This window comes from Thamnophis elegans, chromosome 3 (assembly GCF_009769535.1).
Source record: "Thamnophis elegans isolate rThaEle1 chromosome 3, rThaEle1.pri, whole genome shotgun sequence".
In the NCBI taxonomy this organism is placed as follows: Eukaryota; Metazoa; Chordata; class Lepidosauria; order Squamata; family Colubridae; genus Thamnophis; species Thamnophis elegans.
The window spans coordinates 52,597,630-52,611,651 of NC_045543.1; the positions used below are offsets into that span (position 1 = coordinate 52,597,630).

Sequence of the window (14,022 nt, forward strand, 5' to 3'; positions counted from 1 at the left end):
TTTCAAGAGTGGAAAGTTCTGTATGTGACTGTAAGAGATTGTGTGCCAAGTTTTGTCTTGTTCTGCATTTGGAAACTAGTTATCTGGCACCTCTCCAAATGAAATAAGGTTCGGGTTGATAAATATTCCTCTGAAAGACTTTGCTATGTCTTGCTGACTGAATGAAAGGAATTCATAGTTGTGTAAATAAAAGGGGTTTTGCCGGAACCAAGACTCGGCTTCTTGCTTTTTAAAGAAGCCTGGGTCAGAAGACTATTGTGACTGGAGTGAATATCAACCAACAGAGAAAGAACCAAGGTGGTAACTGAAGTGTGAAAGTGAATAAATTAAAGCTCAGGATCGCAATCAAGGAACGAGATCTTGAGACGCGGTCCCCCCCCCCCCCCAATTTTATGCTATCAACTTACTTGGTCAAGTGTGGTCTGGGAAACGGAGTAGTCTTCTATGTGGAATCTCTTTTTGTTCTGGGAGAGGATACTAAATATCCTAGCCAGAGAGGATGGGGAGGATGGGAGCTGATATTGCAGCATGTTGCAATGCTTCTCCTTCAGCACGCTTCCTGGAAAAGCCAGCTTGAAGAAGTTCTCAACAGGCGTTAAGTCAGGGTTTGCCCCTGCTATTCGTACAATTATTGTGTAGCCATCTCCAAACCTGAAACGTAAGGAAAGCAGGGGTACTCAGCCATGGTTATCCTAAGTTTTAAAAAGACATCATAGCTGTAATGTCTTCTGGCTTTCTCACAGGTCATTTATGATCCTAAAAAAAGATGCCATTGATTTCAAAAGTACCACATAATCATAGTCCTGGAGGTTAATGAGAAAAGCCTCAACATGCCCATTGATCTATGATAAACCAAATTTTGACAGCCATTTTTCTTTGATGAGGATCTAATATATATGATTACAGTGTCATGTACTTTCAAGTATTCATTAATTATTTTGGCATGAATGCCAAATAGTCCATACAACTTGCAACTAAACATAAAAAGGAAAAGTAATGTAAACAACAAGGTCCTGATATGTCTTTATTTGGACAAGCAGAGGAAAATGCTTATCTGTGATTTTGAAATAACTTTCAGAACAAGCTTATATCATTTTCACTGATCTATGAGTGATCCAAAAAAATGCTAATCTTACAAGTCTTTATGTGTTTTACAAGAAATTCTATGTCAGGAATGAATTGTTATTTATTTTATAGTCATCACAATAATAAACAAAATGGACAGCAATGCAAGTATCTGTATATGATATGACACCTCATTAGATTTATTAGGCATGTGTTTCAATATTTTAATCTTAAATGTTCTTCAATGGGAGTTAAATGATGGAATAGTGAAAAATCTTTAACTTTCTGACATCCTTTCAATTCCCTTATATTACCAGGAAAATCGGTAAGATGTAATATTAAACTTGCCCTATTTTTACATTATTTTCCTTAAATGTAAATGTAAGTTAATTCAATCAATAAATTAGCGAATTGGAAAACTGGGCAATTGCCTAAAAAACTATTTTCTGTGACTATGGGACTAGGATAAAAAGTAATGGGTATAAATTGCAGCTGTCTAAATTTTGCTTAAATAAGGAAAGGAATAAAGAAAAAAATTCTGATCATAAGAGATGTATGTACATAAATAAATAGAACAGTCAATCTACAGTCTATTTTAAGGACGATGTGAGTTGTTCATATCTGAAGATTTTTAAAAATCCACTTCAGGCTTTTAAGAAGAGACTGGACAACCCCACTAATAAATGTTTTAACTGTGTGGGGTTTTTTCTGCATATTGCAGAAGGCTCATGGTCCTTCCAAATCCTATAAAATAAATCTATTGCTGACTTCATGCAAAACGTCTATAGAGATTCTCAGTCATCCATGTCATGGTTGTCCCAAGGGTGCTTTTTCAGGAGGCAACTGGACTTTCTTGTTTTTTCTCTGAAGATGTTTCACTTCTAATCCAAGAAACTTCTTCAGCTCTGACTGGATGGTGGGGAATGGAAGGATTTATATTCCTTGCAGACAGCTGGTCATTTGCATCCTTTTAGAGGGCCGTTGAAAGAATGCAAATGACCAGCTGTTTGCAAGGAATATAAATCCTTCCATGCCTCACCATCCAGTCAGAGCTGAAGAAAAAGTAAGAAAGTCCAGTTGCTTCCTGAAAAAGCACCTTTGGGACTTCGTGCAAAGTTTTTTAAAATCATTATAAAAGTCTTACTGTGAACTATCCATCTTTCAAAACAGAAATGCATATATTGGCATAAAAATAGGAGGGACCAAGCAGTTTTACCTGTTCTTCAAGTGTTGGACACTGCCAAGGCACCTGAACCGTCCATTCACCATGATTGCCATTCGAGTGCAGAGGGCCTCACATTCTTCCATGCTATTTGAGGGGGAAAAACAGATTCATTATACAAATGAAATGTTTGACAGGTTTTTTTAAGGATGTATGCATTATAACAATTAAAGGAAAATAATAAATAATTACATGAAAGGGAAAAAGAAATGTAAAGAGACATTGGATAACAAGCAAAAAGAGGAAATAGTTTACAATTATCAGAATTTAAAATTCATTGTTTCATTCAGTCGTTAATACAACTAAGTTCATTATGTCATCTTGAAAAGTAATTAGACATGTATACAAAATTGCCCTTGTTTGTCATTGTTCCAAACATAAGATGCTATAATCATGTAAAGGAAAAGGAAAAACAAAAAACTAACAATGAAAAAGGAGAAAAATCAGTAAAAATGTTATTAAACAACATAGTTTAAAATTCTCTCATTGTGCACAACTCCTAATTATATCAATCTATTTACTTTTCACTGTCTTCATGATGATTATTTCCCTTTTAACATTCATACATATTTAGTGATTTTTGGAATGCACATCTGTTTTAATTCCTCAAGAAACAGGTAGCTCTGGATATGCAGGGTTTGGATCTCTTAAGATATTAAAATATCTTCTTGTAAGCAAGAGAAACATCCCTTTCCCACTTTTAGCCATTCTAGTAGGGACCTGTCTCCTACGGATCCAAGCTTTTTCCATGGAGAAAAACCTTTCCCACCCCCAAGTACTTTCCTTGGTCACACACACACAAACGCACACAAAAAGCTTAGAACCATAGGAACCATATTATGTATATAGTAACAAGGGCCATAAGAAAGAGATAGCTGTGGAGGTGGATATGCTGCCTTCTGCTGGTCTAAGCAAGCCTCACTACCTAAAATTAAATAAAATATTCAGAAAATGCATTTTCTGCTTTATTACTAAGCGGTCATATGTAAAAGAAGAAAAGATTATTAGCCTATTCTGCCCTATTTTGTTTTATGTTTACTCAGGTAGATGGACCTGTTGTTCCATTAAACTTTTGTGAATTTTCCTCCTGGCAAAATTTGCATCAAGAATAGTCTGTTATGTTTCTAACATATGTCACAATTAAAGGGAGAGGGAAGGAGAGTAAATGGGCTCTAAGTTGAAAATCATGCAAAACAGTTTTTGTATGCTGTTATCGCTTACCTGTGAGATGTAAGGACCACGGACCTTCCCTCTTTGATGATGCTCAAGGCACAGTTCCAAAGGAAGCGGCGAGCCTTGGGATCCATTCCTGTAGTTGGCTCATCCTTCAATTGACACAGATTAAATTCATTGGTTTCACCATTACTGCCATGGTAGAGTGCTTATTGTCAACCAAGTTTACCCTCAGAAGACAAGGGCTTAGTATTCAATTATACTGTACATTTCCTGGAATAAGGTGCTAAATGAAATTAGGGAAAAACTCAACTATTGCTAAATCTCACTTGAAGATTGAAATGGAACTTGAAATTTTTCCATTAAAAAAAAACTCTGCAAATAGTGTGGTAGGGAGAAAGGGTGATAGAAGCTGCCTCTTTCATTTGCCAACATGCAGAAGGAGATATAGTCCATAAAACATGGTGTCATTTACACCTGCCAGTAACAATAGACTCTATGACTCATCATGAGACACAAGAGTTGTTACCCAACCTCTGGAGAGCCAAAGATTCTTGAAATAGAATATTGAAAAAATGAACTTTATCAACTATCTTCAGTTAAATTATGATATATCATATCAATTTTAATGAGCTAAATTGTTAGTGAATTGTATTTATTCTTATGGCACGTGTCAAGTGCCAAATTAACACTATGATTTGCTTCCACTATAAGGGGTTTTTTTTGGGGGGGGGGAGGTTGCAATTCATAATCTGCTTCTGACAGCAAAGTAGTTTTGGTTGACACTCTTCATGAAATCTTCCTAGTTTTAATGAGATGTGTTACTAATGTGATCATATCTATACTTACCAGGAAGACCACAGGAGGCCCCCCGATTAGAGCCATTGCAGTAGACAACTTGCGCTTGTTCCCACCACTGTAGGTGCCGGCATATTTTTCAGCATATTTTACAAGGCCTAGTTTACGGACAGCCCATTCACCAACCTGCCAGATGGAAGAGCAACATGAGAATTGAAATACGGTCTCCATAATTTAGAGCAGAGGATAATTTAACTCCTGTTCATTAATCTGCTATCTGTACTTTCTGTTTCAAAGTAAAAATGCTGTTGTGAATATGAAGGTTGCTCACATTGCATCTGCCTGCAATTCTTTAAAGCAGCTGTATCTTTCCCAAATCTCATGGCTGCCCCAGCTGCTGTGTGATCATGGGAAAAGAAGCATCAGGTTGAAAGGGTTGTAGATAATGCAATGTGCATATCCCCCTGTACTTCAAATCATCTTTCTGTTTTTGAATCCACATAGGCTTCTTATGTATCCTAAGTGAACTTAGTATGGTTCGTACCAACAAATAGACAATATTGGAAGAACGCTTGGATTTTCTGGTTCATGGTTGGTTACAGAGGCATAAGAAAGTTAAAAATAATTTTAACAAAATCAGTTTCCCTTTCTTGAGAATGGAAAATACAAAAAGCAATCTAAGAAAGACCCTTCCTTCCTTCCTTCCTTCCTTCTTTCCTTCCTTCCTCATCTCAACAAATGACTCTGGAGGGCGCATACAAAATTAATAAAATGACAAAAAACGACTGTGAAGCAATCAGAAGTTCCCCAGCAGAAAGGGAACTACAATCCCCATAGCCAGTTTGTAAAATACCCCACATTTAGGAAGGAATTTAGCTTGGAAATGATATAGGGTGGGCTACAAATGAATTTGATATAGACGGTATTTCTATCTTTTCTGTTTCATTTGTTTTTTCTTATAATTTTGTATAATATTTTTCTAAGCCACCAATAAGAACATATGGTGAAACATACAAAGCATGAATGTCATGTCTTATATGCTTATTTCTATACACACCATTTAATTACCAGCCATGGGGAGTTTGTGGTGGCAATTAAGTTGGGTGGTTCTACTTCTGCCTGTATCATTTTACCTTGCAGACTTCTTTCTCAGGAACTCCCCTTAAGAGCGCAAAGAATTCCAGGTGTTCTCGCCCAGTCAGCAATTCCTGAATGGCATCAAACTGAGGACAGTAGCCCATGTTCTGATGGACTTCTTCGATGTTAGACAAAATACTGTGAAGAAATGAGACCATTTATTAAAGACTTGCCAGTTTTGCTCCAGCTGTCTGACAAAATTTTCAGACTTGAACATCCAAGGCAGAAATAGAGCTGTTGGGGGCCATAGACTGACTTGTAAACTGCTTAGAGGGGGCTGTAAGTCTAAATGCTATTGCTATGGGCTAAGTCAGGGGTCGCCAAACTGGGCCACAGCCTCTTGGCCACCGGGCAGCATGAGAGGTTGGCCAGAGCAGTGCATGTGCGTGGCTGCACATACACACACACACACAAACACCACTTGCGCTAGTGTCGGCAAGCGCTCACGTGCACACATGCATGCATAAAAGCACCTGACCTTCCAGGCTGCCAACCCAGAAAGGTTGGAGAACTCTGTGCTAAGTTATAATTGTGAGTGGTGAATAGATAAAGCCACAGGTAGTTCTCATTTAGTGACAATTTGTAAAGACGGTAATTTTGTTACCAATCCTCATATTTATGACCTTCATATAGCCAAGGAAAGCTGAAGTAAGAATCGCTGCTATGTCACTTAACGACTGCTTCATTTAACAAACACGTTTCTTTTCCCAATTGTGGTTGCTAAATGAGTTCTACCTGTAAAGTTTTCTTCATACCTGTTTCCCTTCAGAAAAGCATCTCCTCCTGTAACATCAGTGTCTCCAGTCAACATCTTGAAAGTGGAAGATTTCCCTGCGCCATTCACGCCCAAGAGGCCAAAGCACTGAAACCATTAAGAGTTACAATATCAGCACACCATCAAAGCATATATATATATGTGTGTGTGTAGAAAATCAAAGTGTGTGTGTGTGTGTGCTTTGATCTTCTACACATAAATTGGTGCAGGTTTTTTCTAATCCTTAAAGCTGTATAGTTTTTATATTTTTATAGCATTCTGTATGCAGGTTTTTTTGTAATCCAAGCATATATATGTTTATGTGTGTGTGTGTGTGTGTGAATCATTCCACATCACTACCATGACGTAACCATGTACTTGAGGCTTTCCATTACTACAAGCCTCCATGTGAATTTTTCAATAATTGCTTTATCCTTTAGTCCTTGAGTAATATATTACATTAAATTTACAAGCATAAAGACTGGAAAGCTTTACCTCTCCAGGAGGGATTCCAACACAGATCCTATCCACAGCAGGTTTCTGTTTCATTCTGTACCTCTGGAAATAGTAACAAATTGGTTTGTAGATGACAACAATTCAATTTTACAAATTGTACCCCTTCACCTCTCTTCTCTTTCCAGGCATGGTTTTCCAAATTTTTATCTTTCTTTCTATTAGCTTTTTCTATTTGCATCAACTACAAGTCTCTTCAGGAAAACCACGCGCAAGTTAACATGTGAGCAACTCTGTTCTGCCTTTTTATATCCAGTGAAACCGTGAAAGGGTAGCATCAATTTACACATTTAATGACTTATGCTTAACGCCCTTATGGGAGAAATTTTCTTCAGCAGCAATATTAGGTGGCAATCAACAGCAGGTTTCAGTATCCAGTCTTCGAAAAGATGTATAAATGTTCAAATAGAAATGTCATTTTCCTAAAAGCACAACTTAATTTGTTGTTTCCCTCACCTTGGTTAATTCTTTGATTTCTAAGATGTCACTCTGTCCACCACCACCGATGATCCTCTGCCTTTCTCTAATCACATCCTCATCCTCTTCATTTACAGGTGGAAGCTTTGCACTGATAGGCCTTTGGGAAACAGGGTGAAAAAGGAATATATTGTGTTAAAACTTCAAATTGTGCTACGTAACAGATATGCTACTTGACACCATCACAATATGTGGAACTTAGTTGATCCTCTTTCCCAATTTACAAAAGTTAAAACTCACACTTAGTTAAAGGCCCCAAGGCACATTCCAAAAATTACCATTCTACTTTAACATTTTAAAATGAACTCCCAAGATGCTTTAATCATTCATCTAAAAATCAAAAGGTAGCAAACATCAGTACCAGAGAAAAAAACATCTATGCCATACTGTAAAAGCAGAATGCGTCCTGATTAAGATTTGCTCATTGACAAATCTAGGTTTGCTTCCATGAGTTATATGAAATAACTGTCAGATTGGGGTGAAAAATTAAATTGGATAATTGAGATACTTGAAATTAAAATGTTGGTTTTGGTACGTTAGCAGAGGAAGAGTAGAATTAACAGACAAAATGGATGGAGTAGGGGGAGACCAAAAAAATGAAGGTCTACGAAGTTCTAGGAGTATTACTGAAACCAAGTCTATGGTAAATTGTAGAATAAATTTGAGTTATTAGTATAAAAAATGAAAGTAAGTTTTTGATCTTAACACTAATCCCCCATTTCTCCTCTTCTAACCCTTTCAGAGGAATTTTTTTTTGTCCTTCTGTAATGTAAACAGGCATTAAAGGTAGGCCTCAGGTTACGACGACAATCGAGACAAGAATTTCTGTTGCTAAACAATAAGAATATAACGTTCAACATCATGTGACTGCATTGCTTAGCAACAGCAATCACAGCAATCCTGGATGCCATTGTAATTCAAGGACTACAGAAGTCTTTAAGTGAGGATCTCACATGACTGCAACATGGGAAGAGGTGAGAGTCCCAGGCCAGCAGGCAAGAGCTACAGGTGGATAGACGTCACAGAGCATGGGATGGGGAAAAAAGCAGCGGGAACAATTTGTGACCTCCTACATCTGCAGGCTTCTCTGTTTGACTTGCTTTTAGGAAGCCAATATAGAAGTTTGCAAATGGCAATCACGTGGCTGATGCTGCAACTATTGTTAATTACGAGCCAGCTGCGAAGTGCCCGAATCACAATCACATGATTGCGGGAACATGGAATAGCTACAATTCCAAGGACTGGTCGTTAAATTCCCCTCAATCGGTATCGTTGTAACTAAACAGTTGCTGAAGGAGGGGTCATAACCCGAGAATTACCTACAGTAAGATGTTCCCCTCTATAGATAGTTTAGTGCTATAACGTTTTTAATTATTCTTTACATTTGGCTGCATGAGCTGGAAATCAACAGGAATTAAATTTTCATCCACCCAAAATTTCTTGAGGGCACAAGATTGTTAGTGCCTGATTTAGGTCCTCAAGCCTCAGCCTAACCCTAAAACATGCACCCTTCCCATGCTAGGAATTGATCGCTATGGAGGATTTCTTACCTTGACTTGATAAAGAATCTGTATTGGATCAACACCGTGATGAGGAAGAACACAACTCCTTCTATAGCCATGGCAAAAAGGTTCCTCCCAACTAGGTTCCAGGAGAGAGGGGAGACAAAGCGATTCTCACCTGGTCAGAGAGAACAGATAAATTGGTTCAGCCTTCCCAAGAAGCAACTGCTGTGTATATCCATCATTACGTAGACGTTTCAAATAAAATGCACCAAAATTAAGTGGTAAATTAATATTGATTGGGATGTAGAAAGCCTAATTCTATTCCTTTCATGGCTAGAAAACATTACAAAACAGACATTGTAGGAGAAGAGGTCTGTTAGCCTATGATAGCCAAACAGAACGTGCCCAGTAGCACCTTTTCTGACCAAAAAATATATATTTCAGGCTATCTTGAAATGTCTCAACAAATGCAACAGCTTTTTCATATATTAAAAGGGTTAATTGATGAAGGAGTTGTAATCTATTGTACATGTAATCCAGTGGTGGGATTCAAAGATTTTTACTACCGGTTCTGTGGGCGTGGCTTTGTGGGTGTGGCATGGCTTTGTGGGCGTGGCTTGGTTGGCATCGCAAGGGAAGGTTACTGAAAAAACCCCATTCCCTCCCCACCCCACTAACCTGCTTTCCAGCTCCATTTTCCTATTCAGGGCAACAAAACAGCTGGGATACAGCAGGGCGGAGCCAGCCTATTTACCAGTTCTCCGAACTACTCAAAATTTCCACTACCGGTTCTCCAGAACTGTCAGAAGTGACTGAATACCACCTCTGATGTAATCCATATCTACCTAATCACCCCACCTTATTTTCTCTTTTGCTGTTCCCCTCTGCCCAAACCTCCTCAGTTTAGCCACTCCAATCATCTGAGCTGAGCTGTTATTCATGAAAGCCTCTGTCTTTTTGATAAAACATGTTAAAAGGATGCTACCAGATTCCTCCCTTCTGCTTTAAGGCTTAAAAAATAAAAAGAAAAAGAGAATGTAACACACTGCTGGCTCAGCTTGTAAAAGCCTAAACTCTGTGAGCAACATCTTACTTACCAAACCTTTCGAGGGCATCTGCCATTGCTTGGTTTTTCACCATGTCGATTAGGCCCCGCCCCAAGCAGAAGTGTGGAAAGATGAGGAACACGGACTTAAGGATGTCATTGATGTTGTTGAATTTCTAAAGGACACAGAAGCCAAGGTGATCAGCAGCTTGAACATTTACAAACAGGACAGATGTCAAAGGCCGCAGATCTACAGCTCAGAAACCATTGAAAGAATTATACAACTATAAGACTTAAATGATTTAAACCAGTCCCTTAAAAGGAAAAGGGATAACTCTGCCCCTTCCTCTGATTGATTTAATTTCTAAATCGATCATCTGGATAAAAAGGAACAAAGTGATGTTCCTCTTTGCTTTTCAAAATTCAAAAGGATAGTCTGGCTTGTGACAGGATTGGCAAATCTAACAACAGAGCTAGGTTCTGGTTTTTTTTTATTCTACTATCTAAGTGCTGAATTGACATAATTCCAGCCTCAGTTTAAATGTAAGTTCTGTTTTAATTTCACAACTTATGCTTACTCACTCAAAATTACAGATTTTTGGCAGTGGTCTCTATAGGATGCTCCTACTAGTAGAGAAGATAATTCAACCCTTCCTTGAAGCTTTCTAAACAACTTAAGAATCGAGAAGGACGACTACTGAGGGAGATACCAATTTCTTCCCTGATTCTTCTGTTGCAAAAGACTTCTATTAAAGTCTTCTACCAACTGGCTAGATTTCTCTTGCTTATGAATTAGCATAAAGGTAGTCTTCTACCTTTCCCCAATAGTACAAAGGTGTATATCTCCTGTTGCATTCATAAATTCAGATTCTCCTCCTTTCAATTACACCTTTATAAAAGATTGTGCAATTGGAAGAAGTCCTAAGTGTGGTAATACAAATATGCCTTGCTTTCCACATTCATCCGACTCAAAATCACAAGAAAATCAATTCTGTAGAAAAACCTAATGTTTGTTTACTCAGTGAGAACTCACAGAGCTGGTGAATAGTTCAAGGACGAAAGTGATTACGCTTGCATTGATGCCAATGAAGAGGTTGACGCTGGTCAGCACCACGTATGCTGTGCTAGGAATCTTGAATATAAAAGATGCTGGGTACATGAGAGGAGTTATGGACCACCTGGCAAAGAACAGAGAAAGTCATTGAGGTCTCTTCACCTATTCCACCAGTGGTAGCCCATACCTGAATCAAAAGAGCCTTCCTTACCCATAGAGCAAAAGTAGAAGTGCTAAGACTGGGAGGTTGGTTGAGGATACATAGGATTTCTGCTGGAAGCAGATAAAGATGATGACAACCAAAGTTGCTGGGATGATGTAGTTGCACTGTAAGTTTCAAAGAAAAGAAGAAAAGAGAATCAGAAGAGCTCCAGATTAAAAGATGCAAATGATTATAACATTTAAGTTACAAAGGAGATGGTCATGGCAAGCTTTTCAAGAATTAGATCTTCTCAAGCTAATTACAATGAGACAAAGGTGATACAAATTGATCACAGTATAAGAGGACTTGATAGAACCACAGAAAAGGAGATAGAATGTCTGATATACCATATTTTTCGGACTATAAGACACACTGGTGTATAAGATGCACCAAGATTTCGAAGAGGTAAGTAAGAAAAAAAGTTTTTGTCCTTCCCGGCCCCCAGGAGCACTCTGCAGACTTCAGCAGGGCTGGGGGAAGGAAAAAAATGCCCCCGTTTTTGTGAAAAGCGGGCAGAAAATGGCCCATTTTTTGCAAAAATGGCAGCATTTTTGCCTTCCCCAGCCCTGCTGAAGCCTGTAGAGTGCTTCTGGGGGCTGAGGGAAGGCAAAAACATTTCTGTTTTTGCGAAAAACAGCCCATTTTTTTGCCAAAATGGAATGTGGGGGCAGGGCTTCAGGAGGCCAAAAATGGCTGTATTTGGTGTATAAGACACATCAACATTTCCACTTTTAGGGGGAGGCAGAAGGTGTGTCTTATACTCAGAAAAATATGGTACTTCATGATCCAAAGTGTTTGGGGGTTGCATGTTTGCGATTCCTTTTTTTAATTGGCTCAAACCCCAATCTCCACAAAGTCTTCTTGTTGTTTTTAATGCAATTTATGTCAGCTTTAAGATTCAAAGCATTCTACTTGCTAGCGCCACAATGGTTACATCAAGTCTGAACATTCTTACAGACACAGGGCTGGGACATGGCTGAAATTGTAATTAAACTGAATCTCATCAGGGTTACTTAGTCTCATTTCTAAATTATCAGTACTGTAGCACTACTGTCCTCTATATGGTTATTGCAATCTATCCTTGAAATGCAGTGTAGAGGCTGGCTTCTGATATTTAGAGAATGTGTATTCCTATACCAACATCAACTATTTCTGGTCAGGTACTACATTACTCTGACAAGCCAGGATCAAGCCAAAAGGATCAAAGTTTTGCATGGCAACTGCATTCTTTCAGACTATGACCACAAGGAACAGAAACTAAAAATGTCAAACAGATGCAGCCTTACCATATCCCATACAAAATTGGCCGCCCAGTAGATCACTGGTTTCACACCACATATGAACTGGAGATGCTTGGCTTTGCTGACACGCTCCTGGATTAAGAAAACCACAAAGCTGGCTGGAACAAAGGACATGGCGAAGATGACACAAATGGAGACCAAAACATCCACCGAAGTAGTCATCCTAGTAAAAAGAAAGATGGAAAGGTGACAAATTGATTTTTGACTTGTTCATCCAGATTCTTAATTAAGTATATCTTTAGAAACAGGACAACTGTAATTGAAATCTTGGTTTATATTTGTTGGAACTACCATATTTTTTGGAGTATAAGATACACCTTTTTCTCCCCTAAAAGGGTGAAAATTTGAGTGTGTCTTATACACACACACTGACTACTGCAACGCGCTCTACATGGGGCTGCCCTTGAAAAGTGTTCGGAGACTACAATTGGTCCAGAATGCAGCCGTGCGAGCAATACTGGGTGTAGCTAGATACACCCATGTTACACCTATCCTCCATGAGCTGCACTGGCTCCCTATTGGTCTCCAAACACGCTTCAAGGTGCTGGTGATTACCTTTAAAGCCCTACATGGCCTAGGACCTGGATATCTCCATGACCGCCTCCTGCAACATACCTCCCAGCGCCCAATAAGATCGCACAGGGTGGGCCTTCTCCGGGTACCATCGACTGCACAATGTCGTCTGGTGGCTCCTCAGAAGAGGGCCTTCTCTGTAGCTGCCCCGGCCCTCTGGAACGAACTGCCCTCCGAAATCCGGACCCTCCCCACTCTCTTGGCCTTTCGAAAGTCTGTTAAGACCTGGCTGTTCCGGCAGGCCTGGGGCTGCTGATCTTGATTGACCTTCAGCCCCACTATGATCGAGTGCATGTTGTGTTCTGTTTTAATTTGTTCTGTCTCATATTTTAAATTTTTAATATCTTCTTTTTTAAACTGTCTTTTATGTAAGCCGCCCGGAGTCCTCCGGGATTGGGCAGCATACAAATCTATTAAAATTGACAAATTGACACCGAATGTAGCCCCGCCCATCCTCTGGCCCCCATCTTTTGGCCTCTGTCTCCCAGCAATTTACCTCCTTGCAGCAAACTCAAAAAATGGGGCTTGCGGAGGCGGCAACTGGGAGGCTGGCACTGAAATTTATAGTGAAACTTCCTGTTTGCTGCAAGAAGGCAAATTGCTGGGAAGCAGAGGCAGATTCCCCCCCCCCCTGTTTTCCTTCCCAAAAGCTAGGTGCGTCTTATACTTCGGAGCATCTTATACTCCGAAAAATACGATACATGGATACTTCCAACTTCGTGTTTCTTTGATCACTAGAGATACATTTTCATTTCCCCTCTCTATTCCTTTCCCTTCCACCCCTTTGTTGTCATTGCAGGACGTACAAAGCAACTTCAGAGAGCTGCTGCTTGGTGAGGTTCAGTGGGTGATTGAAGACCGTTATGCCATAATTGCTTGGATTCTCTCCATCTTGTAGGTTGGCGCGGAGAATGGCATTGTTGATCACATTGATAAAAGCGCCGACAGCATGCCAGCCTTTGTTGTTGAACCACACCTGAAAAAGGAAACACCTCGTTTTAACGGAGAGAACATTAGTCATTTGGTAGGAAATCTCAGATTTGAGGATCAAAATCATAGGATCCTGTTGGCTTCCTTTGTGCGTTTCAGTGTGACAGTATTTTGCATATGAGAGACTGCACATAGTTATAATTATATGAAATGGGAAGTTAATTTTAATTAGTATTTATAATATACTGATTATTTCTTTGCCTCCGGCAAGCT

The 14,022-nt window shown here is 39.2% G+C and overlaps 2 protein-coding genes across 3 annotated transcripts in view; one reads left to right on the forward strand and one right to left on the reverse strand.

The window, feature by feature from the left end:
* Positions 1 to 13,745, forward strand: part of LOC116505548 (protein NipSnap homolog 3A-like) — a 31,417-nt gene extending 17,672 nt beyond the window's left edge. The window contains exon 6 of the mRNA XM_032212835.1: positions 13,619 to 13,745. Within this exon, the coding sequence (XP_032068726.1) occupies positions 13,619 to 13,656 (38 nt within the window). The 3' untranslated portion in view covers positions 13,657 to 13,745. The remainder of the gene's footprint in view (positions 1 to 13,618) is intronic.
* The window catches only part of ABCA1 (ATP binding cassette subfamily A member 1), a 126,626-nt gene that overhangs the window by 3,366 nt on the left and 109,238 nt on the right, over positions 1 to 14,022 (reverse strand). For both annotated transcript variants that reach the window (XM_032212831.1, XM_032212832.1), the window contains exons 36-49: positions 13,626 to 13,795; positions 12,232 to 12,409; positions 10,955 to 11,070; positions 10,723 to 10,867; positions 9,742 to 9,865; positions 8,690 to 8,819; positions 7,119 to 7,239; positions 6,645 to 6,707; positions 6,151 to 6,257; positions 5,392 to 5,533; positions 4,310 to 4,444; positions 3,509 to 3,612; positions 2,282 to 2,374; positions 408 to 651 (exon numbers count right to left, since the gene is read on the reverse strand). In XM_032212831.1, the coding sequence (XP_032068722.1) occupies positions 408 to 651; positions 2,282 to 2,374; positions 3,509 to 3,612; positions 4,310 to 4,444; positions 5,392 to 5,533; positions 6,151 to 6,257; positions 6,645 to 6,707; positions 7,119 to 7,239; positions 8,690 to 8,819; positions 9,742 to 9,865; positions 10,723 to 10,867; positions 10,955 to 11,070; positions 12,232 to 12,409; positions 13,626 to 13,795 (1,872 nt within the window). The remainder of the gene's footprint in view (positions 1 to 407; positions 652 to 2,281; positions 2,375 to 3,508; positions 3,613 to 4,309; positions 4,445 to 5,391; positions 5,534 to 6,150; positions 6,258 to 6,644; positions 6,708 to 7,118; positions 7,240 to 8,689; positions 8,820 to 9,741; positions 9,866 to 10,722; positions 10,868 to 10,954; positions 11,071 to 12,231; positions 12,410 to 13,625; positions 13,796 to 14,022) is intronic.